This window comes from Musa acuminata, chromosome BXJ1-4 (genome assembly GCF_036884655.1).
Source record: "Musa acuminata AAA Group cultivar baxijiao chromosome BXJ1-4, Cavendish_Baxijiao_AAA, whole genome shotgun sequence".
NCBI classification, from domain to species: domain Eukaryota; kingdom Viridiplantae; phylum Streptophyta; class Magnoliopsida; order Zingiberales; family Musaceae; genus Musa; species Musa acuminata.
The window spans coordinates 20,430,775-20,453,527 of NC_088330.1; the positions used below are offsets into that span (position 1 = coordinate 20,430,775).

General features: G+C 44.3%; 1 protein-coding gene across 2 annotated transcripts; it reads right to left on the reverse strand.

Moving 5' to 3' along the window:
- Nucleotides 1–564: 564 nt before the first annotated feature.
- On the reverse strand, nucleotides 565–22,394 carry LOC103998496 (REF/SRPP-like protein OsI_017815). 2 transcript variants are annotated; one of them, XM_065169426.1, is made up of 3 exons: nucleotides 22,084–22,394; nucleotides 21,766–21,990; nucleotides 565–1,238 (listed from the first exon to the last, which is right to left on the reverse strand). In XM_065169426.1, the coding sequence occupies exons 1-3, from the start codon at nucleotides 22,363–22,365 to the stop codon at nucleotides 828–830; spliced, it is 918 nt and encodes a 305-aa protein (XP_065025498.1). In that variant the 5' UTR covers nucleotides 22,366–22,394; the 3' UTR covers nucleotides 565–827. The 2 variants fall into 2 exon arrangements, with proteins under 2 accessions (XP_065025498.1, XP_065025491.1); XM_065169419.1 differs by having other exon boundaries at nucleotides 21,766–21,996.
- Nucleotides 22,395–22,753: the final 359 nt, after the last annotated feature.

Here is a 22,753-nt window from a genome sequence, read left to right on the forward strand (position 1 = left end):
GTATAACTCACATTAATAGTCAGACTTAATATGGTATTATATTTATTAAATTTATTAATCTGTTTTATAAAATTCGTACGTATGTATAAAATATATTTTTTTTTAAAAATTAAAATTTAATTAAATAAAATTATTTAAAAATAATTTTTTTCTTATTTATTTTGATTTTAAATCTTTTATAAATTAAATTAAATAAATTTTGATTTCATATTTTGACATTAAGTTTGGTTGTAGGTTGAAATCCAACCTCCTACTGTATCGTATTAATGGTAAACATTTTCAGTCAAACAGCTTCTAACCAGTATTAACATTAATATACTGGGTTAGAAATATATTTGAAGACCCATAGTGCCTGTAATGATTTGTATCATAAAGAATGCCTAAAGAGTTAATGTAAAAAATTAAATAAACAATTAACTAAGATTAAGTTCAGACTTCGGAAGAATATATGCCAAGCTCAAATTTATTCTAAAAATCACCTATATCTAATTATAAAAATTTTCAAATGCTATTTCAACTCCAAATTTGGATCGACGACGATAATAACAATAAATTATTGTCATATGAATGCATCAAAACGATATATATATTAAGACAGAAATATTTAAATCTTTATTTACAATTTTTAATTTTTTAAAAAATTAATTTTTATTATTGGTGCTAAAACTTTCTACTAAAAATGTATACGAACCGAACCTTATTACGCCAAACCAGATAAGCTGTGATGGTCCAGAAAAAACGAAAATTTTGGACGGGGCAGATCGCACATCTGGTAGAAACAAACCTCTTTTTTTTTCCCTTCATTTTTTTTTGGGGGATCTCACGGCTCAGAGCGATTTGGCGGTAGCCTTGCCGGCAAGGAACTGCACGATGCGCTCGGTGGGGACGAGGGGGAGGTGGGCGGAGATGGAGTAACCCTTCTTGGCGGAGCACCGAACGGCCTCGTTGTACTTCTCCGATAGGTGGGCGCCGGCGGGAACCACCAGCCGGGTGACCAGCGGGAGGCGGCTCAGCGACCGCCAGGCTAAGACCGCGACCTCGTCCGCCGCCGGCTTGTACTTGGCGTAGAGGCCCTTGGCGGTCGGCTCGCACCGGCAGTAGAGCGAGCGAGCCAGCCCGACCGCCGACCCAACCAGGCCGGGCCGCCGCACCTCGCCGGCTGCGTACCGGGCCGCAGGCGATGCCTCCACCACCACCGACGGTACCCGCGGCTCCAGCTTCTGCACCGACTCCCCCACCTGCCTCACGCAATTACCATGTTTAGTTCACATCCGATAAAATGCGGGAAAAAGAAAGGTGTCACATCCCAGATCTCATATCTATAAAATATAATAAATTAATATTTTATTATAATTTTGAGAATAGCTTGTATGGCTAGAGCCGTGATCCAATCTCGCTGATCATATTATTGTTTCATCTTTACTTAGAGCTATAGTGAGATTATCTTTTAGCAACTTCAGTATTTTGTTTCTATAGTTGTCTGTCTACTTATTCTATTTTAGAGATGCCCAACATATATTGTGAGATCACAAAAGGAGGTCGACAATATATAGCCTCATAGGGAGTACATTTTGTGGATGAATGATAAGTTGTATTATACCACTATTCAGCCTAGGGAAGCCACTTTATCCATTCTTTTGGCCGGTCACTGATGAAGCATCTGAGGTATGTCTCCAAGCATTTGTTCACCACTTCAGTCTGGCAGTCGATTTGTGGGTGATACGCCATACTCATTTTCAATTTAGTACCATGTATCTAGAACAACTCTGTCCAAAATCTGCTCGCGAAAATCCTATCACGATCACTTACAATAGATCTCGACATCCCATGTAATTTTACAATATTCTCTATAAAAATTCAAGCAATACTAGAAGTAGTGTAAGGATTACAAACAGCGCGAAAGTGAGCATACTTTGTAAGGCGATCAACCACGACAAGAATTATACCTTTTCCTTATGATAAGGGAAGCCCTTCGATGAAGTCCATTGATATATTAGTCCATATTGAGTCCAAGACGAGTAGAGGTTACAGCTTTCCAGGACTTGCCACTGTCTCGCCTTTATGTCATTGACATACATCACATTGTGCCACAAATTTAGTAATAATATTTTTTATCCCTATCTAATAAAATTTTTGCTTAATTCTCTATAGGTTCTAAGGAACCTGGAGTGCCCGGCCGCAGGTGTGGAATGCATCTCTTGAAGGATGGTCTTTATGCAAATAGAATTTGGCACAAGCATAATACGTCCCTTATAGTGCACTTCTTTTGAGTCCCTTATAATGAAATCGCTGGTCGGAAGTGAAACGACCGAAAATTTAGCTTACTCAAGTAGCTGCGAAAGCGCATCTGCAATAATATTCTCTTTCCCCTTTTTGTAAGTTATTTCATATTCATATCCAAGAAGCTTTGTTATCCATTTTTGCTGCTCGGGGGAAGATATCTTCTGCTCCAAAAAATATTTTAGGCTTTTATGGTCGGTCTTGATTTGAAAGCATTGTCCGATCAAGTACGATCTTCATTTGGTCACCGCATGTACAATCGCGAGCATCTCCTTGTCGTAAATAATTATCTTGAGATGGGGAGGAGATAATGCCTTACTGGTATAAGCGAGAGGGCGACCATCTTGCATTAGTACAGAACCAATTCCGACTCTGGAGGCATTGGCTTCAATAACAAAAGTCTTGCCGAAGTCAAGTAGTGCTAGTACGGGCGTTGTCGTCATTGCGACTTTAAGTTCGTCGAAGGCGATGGTGGCTTTGTCCGACCATTGGAAAGCATCTTTTTTCAACAAGTAAGAGGTGCACCGATCTTTCTATAGTTTTTCATGAACTTACAGTAGTAGCCTTTTAAACCGAGAAAGTCGTGTAGCGATTTTATGTTCCTCGGGGTCGGCCAATTCTACATTGCTTCAATTTTGGAGGGATCCATCGCGACACCTTCCTTTGATATAATATGCCCAAGATATTCCACCTTATATTAAAAAAAGCTACACTTCGATTTTTTGACAAAAAGAACATGTTCTCGTAAAATCGTCAAAACAAGTCGTAAGTGCTGAAAATGACTTTCAAGAGAAGGGTTGTAAATAAGGATATTGTCGAAAAAAATCAGCACACACTTACGAAGATAATTTCGGAAAATATTATTCATAAGGCTTTGGAAGGTGGAGGGAGCATTGGTGAGACCAAAGGGCATTACCAAAAATTTATAGTGGTCGTTGTGTGTTCGAAAGGCAGTTTTTGGTATGTCTTCTTCGCACACGTATTTGATGATACCCGGATCGAAGGTCTAGCTTTGTGAAGACTCGTGCTCCCTTTAATTCATCAAGAAATTCATCTACTAATGGAATAGGATATTTGTCCTTGACGGTTATGCCGTTGAGAGCTTGGTAATCAACGCACATTCGCCATGTTCCATCCTTATTTTGTACAAGGAGCACCGGTGAAGAGTAGGGGCTGCAACTTTGCCGAATAACTCATGTTTCAAGCATCTCTTTTACAATCATTTCCATTTCATCCTTCTGGAGATGTGGATACTGATATGACCGAGTATTTGTTGGAGGTTTGCTTGGAAGAATCGGTATACAATGATCATGTCGACGGGTAGGAGGTAGATTGTGTGGTTCGTCAAAGATATCTGAAAGTTCAGCCAGCAAAGGAAGTAGGTTTGAATCTTCAAATTCTATTGGCTCTCCCTTAATTTGCTACTCAAGTTGTACCAAAATGTCGATGCATGCTTTGTGTAAAACCTTCTCCATTATTTGTGTGCAAATCGTCGTTACGTCGCCCCTACGTTTCCCATGTAGTATCACTTGTTTCCCCTCACTATAAAATTTCATAATTAGTTTCACAAAATTTCAGGAAACATCAACTAATATCGTTAGCCATTCAATATCGAGCATTGCCTCATAATCATCAAGAGGGAGGATGAAGAAATATGAAATTATCTCTTGGTCCTGCAACAACAGTTTCACCCATGAACACCTATGATCACACTTCAAAATTCGTCCGTCGGCGACCTTAATGTCAAACCTGCTGCAATTCTCGATAGGTAAGTCCATCCATATAGCAACCTTGCTGTTCATAAAATTATTAGTGCTCCCGGTGTCAATAAGAACGGTGATAGGTTGTTACTTCAGAAATCCTTCCAATTTCATCGTTTGCGGGTTTGCGTAATTGACAAGGGCATGCATCGTAATATCAACCGGTTATTGTTCTTCATCCACGACCTCTTCCTCATGCTCCTGGACCTCCTCCTCCATGTCTTCAAGAGGTTCAATCAGTAGGAGACAACCCCTTTTGCAGCAATGATCGTGGTTCCACGGCTCGTCGCAATGCCAACAAAGACCCTTTATTGATTTGTCACGTAGTTCTTCTCGTATCAATTTTTTTGGCAGCAAAGGACGACTGGGAGCAGAAGGAGGTTTATAAGTCGTGGGCCTAGGAGAGGTTCTCATCCTCCGAGCATCTTGGTTGAACCGTTCTTCTTGTATTCGGGCGAAAAAAATCGTTCTTCTTGTATTATGGCTTGAGTCCTTCGATGAATGTTCCTAACAATTGACGGTCAGTCCAATCACGAGCAAGGTAGGATAGCTTCTCAAACCTGGTTTGGTACTCTTAAATCGTAGAGGTTTGTCGAATCTTTGCGAGTTGGCCATCAATATTTTCATACTCCATAGGTCCGAAACAATTCAGCAATGCATTCTTAAATTGATTCCATGTCAGAGCCTCATGATTGTATTCCAAACAATTGTATCATTGAATAGCATCTCCTTCAAGGTGGATGATAGCAATTTCCACCATAGCATCATCCGATGTTCAATAGTAGCGAAAGTAACGTTCAACGTGCAAAATCCACCCCGTCGGGTCTCCTTCTTCCCATCGCGGGAAGTCCACCCTCATGCGTGGCTAAAGCATTTCCGAGGGTTGTCCCTCCTTCTCTGGAGGCCTCTCTAAACTCACTCCTCACTGAAATTTGGTTGGACTCGATCGTTGTCCAATTCTGAATTCTGCAAACAAAGCGCGTAATTTGTCCTCCAAGTGTGATTCAAGCCGCGATTCAATCCGAGATTCCAATGCTTCAAAATTGGCATCAATTGGATCTTGAGAAGCCATAGCATATGTTTGTAGATCAAAGATGTCCCTGTCTTTTTTCTGTTGACAGGTTAATGGCATGGGGTGATGGAAGGTTCAAAAAAATTAAGGATCACGAAAAGGTACTACAGCAGATTTTTACGTCTAACGTGTAATTTTGGACGTAAAAGATCAATGGTTTATATTAAGAATTTTTTGACGAAACCAAAGGGAAATCCGTTGTTATGAAGTATCAAAGCTGTCATAAAAATTTCATAGAGATTTGGACAGAAAAAACGTATAGCAAGATCAAACAAACTGTGCTATGCGGTTGGAATTCTATAGTGCATCTTTCATCGTAGAGATGAAAACTTTACGACGAAAAGTTTATGCATCAATATAGGAACAATTTATTTTTTGGATTTTTGAATAAGGATAACTAAATTACAGTAGTAGTAAGGTAGGAAACCAGAACCTGTTGCAATTCACGGGGAGATCAAAGGATGATCCATGGTGGTGGAGATGATGATAGATTTCAGTGTTGATCTTTTAAGCAATTGTGTAATTGCTTTGGGCGACTGTGGAGGGCTGATAGATGGTTGTGGAAGGGCAGCGAGACGCCAAAAACGCTGCTCTGATACCAAGTGATAGAACCCTTGTAGATTCTAAGCTTGGGGTTGATCTCTTTAGGGGATCGGCCTCCTTGGAACTCTATAGGGGTTCCTTCCTCCATGTTGCTGCTCAAAGGCTGCTAAAAAGATTCATCTATTCCTTCAGATAAGAGGATAAATACATAACTATTTAGAGGGCTTTTAAACTCCAACTCCTAATAGGACTCCTACTCAAGACTCATACTTCTAATCAACTCTTAATATGACTCCTACTCAAGACTTCTACTTCTAACCAACTCCTAATACTTCTCTAAGAAGCAACCTCCAAACTAATCATAACCTTAGTCGGCCTCTTCACCTCTTTAATAGGGATCTGCTTGGTAGGTTTTACGTGAATGCCCATTTCAATGAAACTCAATTAGGAATCTCCTAGCTAGAGTCCTAACACAAGGTTGTCGCTCTTAGTTCGAGTAATTCAGAATCCAACAACGACGATGAGGAGTCGCAAGGACCCCGGATGGGAGCAATGCATTTGTTGAACGCTATGCGGGGTCAAGTGGGGGAGAACATGAAGACAAGGCCATAAAAGCAAGAAGCAGTGAGCTGATGTACATAGACATTAAGCTCAATGGCCAAACGACCCGTTCGATGGTGGACACGGGTGCTACCCACAACTTTATTGCTAACCAAGAAGCAAAGCGACTTGGGCTGATCTTGGAGAAGAACCCAAGTCGAATGAAGGCGGTGAACTCGGAGGCCAAGCGAATCTCCGGGTTAGCAAAGGGAGTTCCCATCAAGATTGGAACATGGAGCGGGAGCACAAACATGATGGCGGTGCCATTGGACGACTTCCAAGTGATTCTTGGAATGGAGTTCATGCACGCGACGAAGTTGGTGCCAATGTCGTTCCTAAACTCCCTATGTATGATGAGAGGTGATGACCCCTGTGTGGTTCTCATCTCTTGAAGAGGAACCAGAGAACCCCAATAGATATCGACATTACAACTGAAGAAAGGGGTACGAAAAGGTAAATTAACATTCGTGGCTTCTATGAAGCTAGAGCCACTCGACAAGGAGGTCATTCATGAACCTGCTATGGTGGCTAACGTTCTGAAGGAGTTCACAAACATTATGCCACTTGAGTTACCGAATACTCTACCGCCACGCAGAGGCGTTGATCATCATATCGAGCTGGAGCCAAGAGTGAAGCCTCCAGCGAGACCACCATACTGCATGCCCCCTCTAGAGTTAGCAAAGCTCAGAAAGCAGTTAGGTGAACTGCTAAGCGATGGTCTCATCCGTAGTTCCAAAGCATCTTTCGAAGCTCCAGTTCTCTTCCAAAAGAAACAAGATGGGAGCCTCCGACTATGCATTGATTATCAAGCCCTCAACAAAGTAACGGTGAAGAATAAGTATCCCATCCCACTCATCGCGGACTTGTTCGACCAATTGGTCAAAGCAAAGTATTTCTCCAAACTCGACCTCTAGTCTGGGTATTGGTAGGTGCATATTGCTGAAGGTGACGAAGCAAAGACTACTTGTGTGACCAGATACGAAGCGTTTGAGTTCTTGGTGATGCCTTTCTGCTTAACCAACGCTTCGGCCACGTTTTGCACTCTTATGAACCAACTATTCAAAGAGTATTTGGATAAGTTTGTGGTTGTCTACTTGGGCAATATCGTCATCTACAGTCAAACGCTCGAGGAGCATGTTGAGCACCTTCGGACAATTTTCAAGGTTCTCAAGGAAAACACTTTGTTCGTGAAAAGTGAGAAGTGTTACTTTGCTTAAACGAAGATCTTATTATTGGGGCATCAAATTGGTGATGGCTACATTCGGATGGACAAATCAAAGGTGCAAGCTGTTGCAGAATGACAAACTCCAAAGAAGGTACCAGAGTTGAGATCCTTAGTTTCGTCAACTACTATCGGCGCTTCATAGCAGGCAAGGTATTCGAAGCGCGTAACTCCGTTGACAGAGTTGCTGAAGAAGGAGCAACCTTGGAGATGGTCTAACAAATGTGAAGCAGCATTTCAAGATCTAAAAGCTGCTGTGTTGGAAGAACCGGTGCTCAAATTGTCAAACTATGATGAACCCTTCAAAGTCCATACAAATGCTTCATACTTCGCTATTGGGAGAGTACTCATGCAGGAGGGTCATCCGGTGGCTTATGAGAGCCGCAAGCTCAACGAGACTGATCAGCGGTATCCAGTGCACGAGAAGGAGATGACAACGACGGTCCACTATCTACGAGTTTGGCAGCACTACCTTCTTGGATCGTGATTTGTGCTAATGACAGACAACATCGCTTTGAGCTATTTCCATACTCAAAAGAAACTCTCCCCAAAACAAGCACGATTGCAGGACTTCCTGGTTGAGTTTGATATGGCAATGGAGTACAAGCCCAGAAAAGCAAATGTCATGGTCGATACATTGAGTCGGAAAGTAGAGTGAGCGAATGCCATACAGTTGGAGGGTAGAGGCCAAGCAAGTCAGTTGCACTCAAACTTCCTTTCCAGGATCAGGGATGGACTGTATAATGATCCCCAAGCAGTGACCTTGATGTAGCTCATTAAAGAAGGCAAGACACGACGATTTTAGGTATAGGAGGGACTCGTTTAAACAAGAGGGAATAGGGTTTATGTTCCTCGAGTGGACAATTTGAGGCGTGAACTCTTAAGAGAGTATCATGATTCCCTTTGGGTTGGACATCAAGTATTCACAGAACCTTGGCTCTCGTGGAGAGGGCCTTCTACTGGCCGAAGATGGGGACTGATGTGGAGGAATATGTTCGAACGTGTCTCACTTGCCAAAAAGACAAGGTAGTGCAACGGAAGCTGATGGGACTTTTGGAACCGTTGCCCATGCCAGAAAGGTCGTGGGAGAGCATTTCCTTGGACTTCATATCAAGCTTGCCGGCAGTAGGGGGACTCGGATCGATACTCGTGGAGGTCGATCAATTTTCAAAGTATACAACTTTCATTGCTACACCCTTACACTATTCAGCAGAGGAGGCAGCTAAGCTGATGATAAAGAATGTGGTGAAGTATTGGGGAGTCCCACATAATATCATCAGTGATCGAGATACTCGGTTCCTGGGACGATTTTGGATCGAGCTATTCAAAGTGTTGGGGTCTAAGTTATACTTCTCCACAAGCCTCCACCCCTAGACTGATAGCCAAACTGAAAAGATAAACTCGCTCCTTGAGCAATACCTTCAGCACTACGTGAGTGTCAACCAACGAGATTGGGTGAAACTATTAGACATAGCTCAATTCTCCTACAACATGTAGTGGAGCTCTACGTCCAACAAGAGCCCCTTCGAGATCATTATAGGACAACAACCGTCAACTCCTCACACCTTGGCTATCGAGTATACTAGGGGTAGTCAGTCAGCATATCACTTTGTAAAAGAATGGTACCGAAATGTAGATATTGTGCGGGCTTACTTGGAGAAGGCGGTCAAAAAGATGAAGAAGTGAGCCGACTTGGGAAGGCGATCGCAGGAGTTCAAAGTCGACGATTTGGTGTTGGTGAAGCTCCAACCAGCATCACGCCAATTCTTTAGGAACAAAGTACACATGATTGGTGCGCAAGTATGAAGGGCCCGTCTCAATTATCAGTAGGGTGGGCAATGTCTCCTATAGGTTGTAGCTGTCGACGTGGCTTAAAATTCATAATGTTTTTCATGCCAACAACTCGAAAGCCTATCACTCAAATCCGTAAGATGCTTCCCGAAGTGTTACAACTCGGCTTCCCCCCACTAGAGCCTCCTACGAGAAGCGAGTTGAAACCATTCTTATGGATCGCAAGATAAAGCTACATAATGGAGCTGAGCAGACCGAGTACTTGGTGAAGTGGCGAAAGCTTCCCCGAACTGAAGCTAGTTGGGAGCCCGAAGACGCCCTACGATATGAAGAAGCAATCATCAATAACTACCAACAAGCATCGACGAGGGCATCAACAGTTTAAGTGGGGGAGAATGTCACGAACGACCGTTGCGCACTAGTAACAACTTCATTCAACAAACCGTTCGTCGCTTTTGCATGCTTGTATAGAGACATAACAACCTGTTTTGCCATGGTTTTGTATGTTTGTGCTTGTACAAATACATGTTCAAACAGGTTGCAACACTACAGTGCAACCACTCACCGCGTCAGGCCAAAAAGCCCCAAAATGGCTCTGTTTTTGTGTGTCGCGGGTTGTTTTCTGTAGTCGCTGCAGCGCCCAAAAACTCAGCCATCTCAGCACCCCGGAACCCCCCGGGTGGCATAGGGCTAGATGGGGCTTCGGTATATTATCGAGCGTTGAAAAATCTTCACAAGTTCACACATTAACTTGATGGTAACTTGCCTTCACGCCCGGCACCCAGTGAGTAATTGTTTGTGAACTTGTAATTGTTCGCCCTACCTTCTAAAGTCATTGTTTTCCTCCTTCCCCTCTTTTCTTTCATGTGCGCAAGGTGCTCACTGAATTTCTTGTAAAGCTTTCATTTCCGCAAGACATCGGGACTTGTCCGTCGCTCGTTTTTGAACTAATCAACTTTCTCTTTCACAGGTCCTTCAAGACCTGAGTGAGGTTGCAAATTGGCTGACATTTGCAGACGTATATCGCAAGGGCGCGTCATGACTTAGCAATCCTAGCTAAGTCCGAGAAATTGGCGCAAGGGCGCTTCGCGACTTAGGCAACTCAAGCTAAATTCCCATCTTGGCTGCAAGGGTGCCTCACGACTTAGGCAATTCCAGCTATAAGTCTGTGACATAGCAGGGAGGTGTTGAGGGCAGCCAACATGCGTAATCGTTTAGGGGAAAATAAGCATGGAGATGTAGAGAAAAGGAGTCACTCAAAGGAGTAGGCATCTGAGATTGACATTCAAAGGAGTGGTCAATCCTTCGCGCAAGAGGTACCACGAGGACAAACAAGCTTGGAAGAATGCGTAGCGTACAAAGGTTAGGATGGTTGAGTCCGAGCTACGGCTCGACGTTGAGAACCATACTTGATGGTGCTCAAGGCAAGTGAGGCGCTTGGTAAAGGATGAGACAATGTAAGGTGGAATGGGTTGTTCAGCGATTGAAAGAGTTATGCAAAGATCACAGAAGTGAGGGGAATTGCTAACTCAAAGAATTCGGTACTCATGTAAGGGCTTGTATGCGGACGATGGAATGTTCGTGGACATCTCAAGACAATCGAAACTCGACGCCATGGAGCATTGATACTTTCTCTTTGACATGAGAAGGATACGTTTGTAGGAAACTGAAGTGTGCAATGAGTTCAGCATATTGCTAGGCCTTGAGGGGTGCAACGGGGCTGTATTGACGTGGAGTCATAATCTAGTAAGTGTGTTTGCGAGGTAAGAACAATATACAGTTTGTTTAGTAAGGTGGAGTAGTCCAAGGGGATGGTGGTCTCCGAAACTTCCAAAGGGAATGATGCGAAGAGAGAAATTGCTCTAACGAGACAGATACCTTGGACGGATAAGTTCTGGTTCTCCAAAGGGAGAATCATGTGCAACGGACTGCACATGTTGAGGAGTACCTTAAAACAACTCCACAAAGCTGAATGGACTGAGCGAGCGGCGAGGAGTCGTCGCTTGATCTCTCTTAAGATAATGAATAGGGGGATGCATTGCGAGATCAAGTGAGGGAGCAACCCAAGGCAACACAAATGAAAGCACACTTGGAGCTGATATGAAGATCAGACTCAATAAAGGGTTGACCGGTGGAATGGTGGGTGTGAGGGCCACCATCAACTCAATACAAATCGAGGAACGGAGCAACTTGGGTGTAACTTAGTGAAAGACCCAAGCAACATGAAGGGAGTTGGCATAGAAGATAGAACATAGAGCGAAAGCATGAAGCTTTCCTTGGATAGAGGTCAAGGACATGAACTCTTGTAGAGGCAAGAGTGGGATCATGTCGTTTCATGGGTCCCTCATCCTACATGGTCCCAAAGACGAAGGAAGCTTTGAGGCATATGCACATTATCTTGAAAAAGTATTTGATGGAGGAACTAAGGTGACAACTTGCGAAGGTAAAATTTGGTTCAAAAGGCCTTGACACGGGGCAAAAAGACACGAAGACGGGTATTCTTGAAGAATATGCTATAGTGCAGCCATTCAAGTTGCCATGAAAGAAGTGGTGCATAGCGGAGATTGTGCTGGTGGGAGCAAAGGCCCATGATCCAAATAATGGTGCACCAATTTCAACAAAGTCGATAGACTTCGGGAGCTATTAGGTAATAGACTATCCTAGAGTTGTACTTCATTTGAGTGTGACCCGAGAGCGGGTGGGCGAACGTCGATTGTCAATGGAGCGAATACAATCAAATGTGGAAGAGACCATGTGATGTGTTGGCAAAGGCCACACATAGAGGGATCGCAATCTGAATTCATCCCACAATGATTATAATGCAATGTAAATATCACCAAGAGGCGATATGGTACAGTAGATCGTGGTGGAATAGTTCATGGCAATGCGATATACATGAAACTAATACTACAAAGGACTAGATCATACGAAGCAGTGCTTTAAAAAGCGTTAGGCGTCAAAAAGCGCCAAATTCCAAAACGCTCGAGGCACTAGGCACTCGCCCAAGCGCTCGCCCGAGCAAAGCGAGGCACTAAAATATAAAAATATATAACATAATTAATAAATATAATTATTTAAATAAAAATATGATATTAAATTAAAAAATCTTACAAAATCACAATATCACATTAACAAAAAAAAATCTCAAAATTTAAAACAATAACAATAATTTTAAATAAATAAAATTAATAGTATTAAAATTAAAATAATATATTATTAATCTAATAAATAAAAAATTATTGTTACTAGTATACAGTTAATAAAATACTATTAATATATTGTTAACAGTATACTATTGAGTCGATGTGAGAAGAGGTAGCAGCGGGAGTGGGAGAGGCAAGCGACGATAGTGGCAGCGACAACAGTAGTAGTGAGAAGCGGGAGCGACGAGCAACGACAATGGCAACAGCGGTAGCAGCGAGCAACGAGAGCGGCAAGCGACGATAGTGGCAATAGTAGCAGCGAGCAACGGTAGTGGGAGCGGCAACGATAGCAACGAGCAGCGATAGCGGGAGTGGGAGCAACGAGCGACGGTAGCGGGAGTCATGAGCGACGACAGCGGGAGTTGTAAGCGACGATAGCAGGAGCAATGAGCGGTGATAGTGGCAACGATAGCGACGTGTAGGGTTAGGGTTGGGAAGCCGCGAGAGGAAGGTGATAAGACCTTAAAGTCTTATCATAAAAAAGAAGAGAAAGGGGATGATCACTTCGAGGGGATCAGCCTTCTTGATCGCTTCGAGGGGATCGGCCCTCCTTGATCGCTTCAAGGGGATCAGCATCCTAGGGTTTGTCAAAAGACAAAATAGTATTTTTCATAGATTTATGAAAGAAGCAGTTACATCCCTATTTATAGAGTTCCACCTATAGTCCATTAGGACTTGAACTTTAATAATAAATAAATATTAAATAAATCTCTACTTGACTCTAACTGAACCAAACCGACTCAATAAACAACTGGACTAAACAGACTCAATAAACATTATTCAAAAGCTCAGAAAAAGGGTCCTAACAGTTCCTCCCTCTTCAAATCAGCCTTGTCCTCAAGGCTGAGCAACATCAATCTCGGGGAGCTTCTCTTTCAGCACTTTAGCCATAGACTATCTATAACGCATCACAACCTGTTGATCAAGTAAGTATGGTCTCCACTTTTTGACAGTGTAAGCAATAGGTCGATCTTTCACTGTAGTAATCATTGCAAGAAATTTCTGGCCTTTGCTATCATAAGTTAAAATCTGTCCATCAGCTTCGAATATATCACAGCCTTCAATGTGGTGGGCTAATTGGGCTGCAACTTTCCTGTCCATAAAATTATTAGTGCTATCTGTATCAATCAAAATAGTGACAGGTTGATGCTTCAAAGTTCCTCTGATTTTCATAGTTTGTGGGTTAGTGTAGCTAGCCAATGCATGCACTATATGTGTGATGGCTTCAATATCTTCATCAGTTTTCATACATTTATGATTGAAGTCCAACTCTTTTACTTTTGGTTCCTCTCTAATTGGCTCAATCATCAGAAGTTGCCCTTGTTTACATCGGTGCTCCATACTCCATTTTTCATCATAGTACAAACCCCTTGCTGATCTTTCCTTGCTAATTTGTTTCTCATGTAGATATACAAATGAGATCACAGCTATCATAGTGCAGGGTTGACGAGCCTTAACTTCACACCGGATCTCCGAATTAAGCCCTTCAATAAATGTATTCAGAAGCTGTCGTTCCAACCAATCTCTAGCTTGATTTGACAATCTTTCAAACCTACTCTAATATTCCAACACTGTAGAAGTTTGAAAAATTTTGGCGAGCTGGCCATCAACATTCTCATATTCGGATGGGCCAAATCGAACAAGAAGCCCTCTTTTGAACTTCTCCCACGAAGAAACTCCGTAAACAGCTTCATACCAATCGTACCACTGGAGAGCATCTCCATCGAGCTAGATTGAGACTATTTCCACCTTGGATTCTTCTGGAGTTCTGTGAAAATAGAAAAAATTTTCTGCCCTAGAGATCCAACTGGTTAGATCTCCATCTTTCCATCTCGGAAATTCCACCTTCATGTGTAAGTAGTTTGTGTCACAATCTTGGGGCCTTTTTCCTGTATTTTCAGATCTGTGCAACATAGAACTTGAGCTCCCACCTTGTTGAAATTTACTAAGGCTCTCTAGTAGGCCCTTTTTGAAATCATTAAGTGTTTCTTGCAGTCGGTTCTCAATTCTAATTTCCAATGCTTCCATTTGTGCTTTCACTGAGTTATCGGTGGTCATTTCGTAAGACTGCAAATCTGTAATCTCAACTCCTATTTTTAGTATTGGTCAAGGGCATCAATCACTGTCCTATTCGGTGCTGCTGTTGTGACGCAGTCGATGGAAACACTATGGGAATGAAGGGTTGCTGCGAGGATGCGGGGATGTAGCTGCGGTCGCCGCGTGGGAGGCAGCGATGCTTGTTGCGGTCGCTACATAGAGGGATCGCTGTTGTTGAGGGCTTGGAGGCAGCGATGGTTGTGACTGCTGTGACCCAAGGAAGCAATCGCCGAGCAGCCATGTTGAGGCTGCGATGATGGCAGCCGACAACTGCAACAGCGGAGGTAGAACAAGAGAGAGGTGGCGTTGAAGCGGCCGAGGTTGAGGCTGCAGTGGTGGCAACCAGCGGTTGTGGCAACGATGGAGAGCAAGGGGGCTACAGCAACGGTGCAGATCGAGAGGGTTGAGGTGAAGGCTACGGTGGCTGGCAGTAGCAGTTGTTGCTGGCCGGAGCGTAGCGGCGACGATGGAGAAGGAGGCAGCGAGGGTTGTGGCAGGCTGGGCGGCAAACGACGTCGTCGCTGGTTGGGCAGTAGTGGCGACGGTGGTGGCAACTGGTGTTCGCAGCAACAAGGGGATCCGCGACTGCGACAACAAGGGGACCCGCGACTGCGACGGTGGTAACTACCCTATTTCAGTCACCACGGATGCAGAGCAAGGGGGAGCAGTGGTTGGGAAGCGAGCGGGAGCAGCGGCTGGGAAGCGAGCGACGGTCGTGGCACGGGGGAGCAGCGGTTGGAAGGCGACGACGATGGCGGCGGTTGGAAACAAGGGCAACAGATGTGAGTTGCCCGTGATTGCCCTGTTTCAGTTACAAAAGATGCAGAGCAAGGGGGATCGACTGCCGGGGAGGCGTGCGACGGTCGTCGCACGGTGGCTGGCAGCGGTGGTGGCTCGACAACGAAGGAGAGGCGTGGCGTTGAAGTGGCTGAGAAATAGCGGCAACGGTAGAGGCAACCGGCGCCTGCGGCTGCAAAGGGACCGGCGGCCTGCTCTGTTTCTATCGCACCACAGAAACAGCGACGTCGACAGATCGCACGGGCGAAGCTGCAACCAAGGAAGGCAGCGATGGCAGTGCGACTAGGGCAGCGTCGCCGACGGTAGAAGCGGCGATGGGTGGTCCGCTGGCTGGGAAACGACGACCGCGGCCGCTCGAGCGAGATGCGGGCAACGAGGAGGCGAGGTGAGAAGGTTGCTGGCCGGGGCACAGCGGCAGCGGTGGGCGCTGGCCGGGGAGCAACGGCGGCGGTGGTCGCCGACCAGGAAGTAGCGCCGGCGGTGGAGGGGAAGGGAAGCAGGGGTGGTCGACGCCGGGAAGCAAATGTTCCTTCTTGGTTGAGAAGGAACATCGTGCGTGGCTACTGGCTTCGCACTCACAATTTTTTTTTTTTTTGAGATGACGAACTACGACGAGAACGCCGAGGATCGTCGCTTTAATACCAATTGATAAGACCCTAAAGGTCTTATCGTCGCTCTGATATCAAATGATAAGACCCTAAAGTCTTATCGTCGTTCTGATATCAAATGATAAGACCCTAAAGTCTTATCGTAAAAAAGAAGAAGAGAAAGAGGAGAAATGGGGATGATAATGATCGCTTAGAGGGGATTGGGTCCTCCTTGATCGCTTCGAGGGGATCGACCCTCCTTGATCGCTTCAAGGGGATCGGCCTCCTAGGGTTGTCCAAAGACATAATAGTATTTTTCATAGTTTGTGGGTTAGCATAGCTAGCCAATGCATGCACTGTATGTGTAATGGCTTCAATATCTTCATCAGTTTCCACACCTTCATAATCGGAGTTCAACTCTTCTGCTTTCGGTTCCTCTCCAATTGGCTCAATCATCATAGTTGCCCTTGTTTACATTGGTGCTCCATACTCCACTTTTCATCATAGTGCAAACCCTTTGCTGATCTTTCATTAAGTTCTTCTTGGGTTAGTCTTCGGGTGTCAAGGCTTTGGTTGGGAATAGATGGGGCCAGTGGCTTACTAATCATCTGGTTGTTGTCACTTATGTTTCCATGATTTTCCCTGTTGATTTTTTTCTCATGTAGATGTGCGAATGAGATCGCAGCTATCATAGTGCGGGGTTGACGAGCCTTAACTTCACACCGAATCTCTGGAATAAGCCCTTCAATAAATGTATCTAGAAGTTGTCGTTCCGACCAATCTCTAGCTTGATTTGACAATATTTCAAACCTACTCTGATATTCCAACACTGTAGAAGTCTGACAAATTTTGGAGAGCTGTCCATCCACCTTCATGTACGAGTAGATTGTGTCACAATCTTGGAGCCCTTTTCTAGTATTTCCAAATATGTGCAATGTAGAACTTAAGCTCCCACCTTGTTGAAATTTACTAAGGCTCCATAGTAAGTCCTTTTTGAAATCATTAAGTACTTCTTGTAACCGATTCTCAATTCTAATTTCCAATGCTTCCATTTGTGCTTTCACTAAGTTATCCGTGGCCATTTCATAAGACTGCAGATCTGTAATCTCAACTCCTATTTTTGGTGTTGGTCAAGGGCATCAATCACTGCCCTATTCGGTGCTGATGTTGTGACGCAGTCGGTGGCAACACTATGGGAATGAAGGGTTGCTGCGAGGATGCGGGGATGTAGCTGCGTTTACTGCGTGGGAGGCAATGATGCTTGCTATGGTCGCTGCGTGGAGGGATCGCTACTGTTGAGGGCTGGGAGGCGGTGATGGTGGTGCAGCTGAGGGCAGCGTCGCCAAGGGCCTGTCGCTGCGGTGGTTGCGACGGTGCGGATGGAAGGCAGCGTTGTTCTGTCTCTACCGCACTATGGAAGGAGGCGTTGGTGACGCCAAGGGATCGCATGCGGCTGAGGACATGAGTCGGTGCGTGCGTTGCCGAGGTTGAGGCTGCAGTGGAAAATAGGAATCGGTAGTGGCAAGCTGGGCTGCGAGCGGCGTCGTCGTTGGCTGGGCAGTAGCGACGACGGTGGTGGTAACCGATGTTCGCAGCAAGAGGATTGCCCTGTTTCGGTCACCAAGGGGGCAGAGCAAGGGGGAGTGGCGGCGGTCGTTCTTGCCCGAGCCCAAGGGAGCGACGGTTGGGAGGCGAGCAGCGGTCGCCGCACGGTGGCCGGCAGTGGTGATGGGTCGGTTGGAAGGCGACGACGCTTGAGGCGTGGCTGCGATCGACGAGGGGCTACGACAACAGAGGAAGCTTTGTTTCTGCAACTGCTGCAAGGAGGGGCTGCGGCAACCGACGACTGCGGCTGCGGTGCCGGTAGTCCTTCTCGCTCGAGCGAGATGGGGACGCGAGGAGAAGAGGTCGCTGGCTGGGTGATCGAGCGGCGACGATGCGACTGGGAAAAGTGGTGGTGACGCGGTTGGGTACAAGGGCAATCCGTGAGTTGCCCTGTTTCGATCGCCGTGAGGAGGGCGACAATCGGTGGCTGCGGCTGCGACCCAAGGGGAGGCGGGCGGCGGTGGAGAGGCAGCGGTGGTGGCGCGGCTGTGAGCAGTGTCACCAACGATCGCCGAGGAGGAGAGGTCGAGCGGTTGCGCTGCGACGCAAGGGGAGGCGGGCGACGGCAGTAGGGCTTTAGGGTCTTATCAATTGGTATCAGAGCAACGATAAGACTTTAGGGTCTTATCAGAAGGCTGATATCGATGCTTTAGTTGGCTTGATTGAACCAACTAAAAGCACCGGAGACCGAACCAGACCTAAAACGCTAGTTCGATCGCTTGGTTTAACCCAAGCGCTCGCCCGAAGCGCCCAGCTCTTGGGCTCGGGCGAGCGCCCAAGCACCTCTTTGAAGTGCGCCACTTGGAAATAAAGCGAGGCGCTCGGGCCTCGCCTCGCCTCGCCCAAGCACCTATTTAAATCACTAATACGAAGGTATGATCGAGAGCTATTGGGAGCTCCACTTCGGTGAACAACACAACGACAAGAAAGGCTATGGACTCAAGGAGTGAATGCCATGGTATCGCAAAGGTGAGTCTTTCATTCATACATCAAATTTTGCATCGGATAAAAGCCTTGGTCATCAGCATATAAGGGCTATATACCACCGAGAGAGTATACCAAATGCAAGTACTAGTGAGTTCCATGAGATGAATTTGATCATGTAAAGGTATGATCAAAGCGACTACATAGTTAGACTGCTCTAAAGCTCATATTCACTTAAGGGAGCCCGACAAATCAAAAGACAAGGTCGAGTAAGCGAACGTTGCTACCAAGGAAGCTAAGGAGAACAGAATCGATACGAACCCTACAACATAATGACGGAGGCCATGCATGAGAGTTATAGTTTATCTTTCCATCGACCAAGGGGAACTGCTCGGAAAACATAGAGGTGTTGAAGTAGGAGGTTGAAATGGACAAGGAAGCGACGACGAGTCTAAAGAGACTTAGCTATCCAAAAAAATCAAACATCGATTAGAATGGAGGTGGACTCGAAGGAGTGTCATAGTGCCACAGAGGTAGATCTACCGATCGCGAAGAAAGGGACGCAGATGCGAGATGATGGATAGTAGAGCCATGGGTATGGTAGCATCATGGTACCATAGAGGCGAGACTTCTGTGAAGTCATCGATCCTTTGTTCTCATAGAGGAAGAACGCTTAGTCATGAAAAGGGCCGAGGAGGTGAAGAATTCAGAGGCAAACTCCAAGTACCAAGACAAGACTGAAAGGCAGATGCCAAGAAACTTCGTAAGATCAATGATAACGAGCTTCTCATCAAGATAGCCAAAAGTGAAGGACTTCGAGTCGATGCAAGAATGCTCGACCAAGGAATGAAGTAAGTAGTACGCGATGTTGTACCTATGCAAGTCAGAGGAATAGACAACAAAAATGATGAAGAAGACGATACAATCTCATAGACAACCAAAACTATTAGAGACTTGCTCCAAGTTGAGGTAAAAACTTCTTGTATTCCAGAAGTTCGATTACATTGAGAAGGTGAATCACAATAGCTAACTCAACGCAATAAGTGCAAACACTTCGAGTGCTTCAGAAGTGTGAGCAAAGAGCGGGGCAAATGCTAATAACCAGCTCGATGCATGAAGTACAACCCTTGAGGAGGCGGGCGAAATCAAGTAACATTTGTCTTCTCGACTCTTAAGAGAATAGGCAAAAGTAAGTATCACAATTCTCTTATCTATCTAGTAGAGGATCCCTACACAGGTTCAAAGACCCTTCGAAAAAATCGAATAGAAGAAAATAGTTGTCAAATCCTCACCAATGGTGATCAATACTACTGAAAGTAGATTATTCGCTTCATTTCCCAACAGAATGTCAATCGAAAGTGGAAGTGATGCAAACCTGTTTGGAAGTGACGACTAAGTGGAAGAAGAATCAATGGATAAATTTTACAGATGGACCCAAAAACTTTAAAATCCACGAGGCGATGCACGTTAAAACTCTAACAAGCATCCATCTAGTTCAAGCGGCCTGAAGCATTTGAGAGACTAACGCATCTAATGATGATATTTTTCTTCATATGAGGGATCCACAGGAAACTACGATCAGCACAACTCAATTGACCCAACACTAGAGTCAGAGTCAATGACGAGTTGAAACGACATGGCGGATCAAAGTTCAACTACTCAACAATAGCGACGAAGTCCAATTGGGAGCCGAAAGACATATTGCAACAAAAGCAAAAGATTGAAGATTCAACAAAAGTGATGAGATGCAGCGTTTACAAAGGCTTCAACAAGAACGTCGAAGGAATAAGTGGGGGAGAATGTCACGGATAAAATTGTAAATTGGGTGTTTGATGTAATGCTCATGTATATCTATGTCTTTCGATTTTGTTCATGCTTTGCACAGCATGTAAAGGGCTAATAGTAGGCTTAGCAGCCCCATTTTATTTGATTTTGGTAGTCGTCCTAGGCTTGCAAATAAAGGTTGCGTCATGTGGGCACTTATTGGAATTTCGATCTATAGTGGACAATTTTGAACCCTTTGTTGTGCGATCGTTCAGAGCTTATAAAGTCTATTTGTAATTTGCATTAGCTATGAAGTGTTTGCTGAAATGATTTCTTGTGGATCCCGAGTGAGATGCTTTCTCTAATTCGTTTTCTCTTTTGTAAGTCCTAAGGGACCAGACGAGATTTCGGGGAAGTTGACTTTTGCGGACGAACATACAAGGGTACGGCACGACTTAGGCAAAATCAGCTAAATGTGTGACAACATAAACTACGTCATATAAAGTGACATGGGTTGGGTCATGCATAACCATATATGTTGGATTGTACTTGACCACATGAGTTGGATTATGCTTAGCAACATGAGTTGAGTCATATTTTGTCACATGAGTTGAGTCATACATGACCACATAGACTAAGTCATGCCTAATTACATGGGTTGAGTCGTACTTATCCACAAGGGATGAATCGACCCGATTTGAAAGACCAACCTAACTCAAGTCAAACCTCAATTAGGCTCCTATTATCAAATTAAATTTTAATATTTTAAATCATTAAAAAATAATTTAAATGCATCAATTAAAAAAAATTAAACTCATGATTTTAAATTTAAAACTAATTAATTCATATAAATTCTTGAAAAAATTCTTGAAACACAAATATATCTAATTAAAAAAATTAAAATTACTATATTAATCTAAAAATAAAAGTTTTAATAATTAGATTAATCTTGAAATTCACTTAAGCTCAAATGATTATTATAAATCAAATAATCATTCTAACATCATAAAATTTTAAAATTAAAATATTATTATATATTATAAAATCATAACAAATTTAATATCAAAGATTTCAAAACATAAATCAAAATTGATTAGAAAAAATAGATGATCCTATCTCTCACCTCAAGTATCTTCTCCTCATCCCTCTCAATCAGCCCTTTTATATTAAAAACTGAGATTTTTTTTGAAAGAGAGATAAATATTTGAATTTATTTTTAATTTACATTCACATACAAAATAAAAATATAATATTCATTTCATAAATGAAATATATACTATTTACTTCCCCAAATCACATCAAGAAATATATCAATTAATAATTTAATTAATTAACAAAATTTCTAACTTATCTAAAAATTAAATTTAATCTACATAAACTATAGTTATATGTAGACGCTATTCGAAAACCTGAGGCAGCTAGTACTATCCTGGACCGAAGACGCTACCTACGCCGTTCCTCTCGGCTGACATGCGCCGCCGGCAGCGGGGGAAGAGAGAGAAGGATCGATCGTACGAACCTTTCGGTCGATGAACTTGAGGACCTCGAAGGGGACGGCGTGGTACTTGTCGTAGACGGGGCCGACGAGGGCCCTGACGGCGCCTTCGGAGGCGAGGACAACGGGCGTCAGCGGGCCGGCGCGCTCCTTGGCGAACCCGTACAGCCACGCCGCCCACAACACGACCTGGACCGCCGCCGCGTGCACGAACTCCAGATACCTTAGCCTCTTCTGCTCTGTCTCATCCTGAGCCTTCCCCGACATCCACCACCAAATCATAATCAAATAACTCAAAAGAAAAACTGGAAAAGGAGATCGAATCGGAGGGTTGCTCCTTACGATTTGAGCGGACTGGGGGGCGGGGTCGGGGACGGGGACGGGGACGGGGAACGGGGCGGGGGCTGGGGCTGGGTCGGCGGCCATCGTTGGCACGACGAAAAGGGAGGGGAAACCACAAGCAAGAAAGGAACGATCTCCGACGGAAGAGTTAGGGTTTGGGCTGGTGGGGAGGGAAAGGGGACCTTTCTGTGCCGGCCATTCTTGTAGGGACGAGGAATTCTGCGAGTCGCGGGATCTGATAGCGGATCGGGCGGCAGTTGACGAGTTCGTGACGGACGCCATCCCACCCCTTCACTGCGCATGAGCTTTGATCTGGCCGTCGGTTCGTCCGATATTTGATCTACAGAAGCAGCCTCCGCTACGACTCCGATATTTTGATATACCACTATAATAATAATCATAACGATAATTGACGTTAGTATTTTTAATAAATAATTAGATAAATTAAAAAAAAGTTTTAAAATTTTTTTGTCTTGTACAGATTTTTTTATTTTATTATCTCATGTTTTTTTTCAGAGATGATATTATCCTATTGTTATCGTCTCCATCTAGTTGCTTCTATCCCGATGTAAGGCATCATCACTTTCAATCACCTCCTTTATCATGCTTGTGCACTCGTCCGCTATTACCACCACCATGTTATCCTCCTCTATCACATTGCTAGTGATGA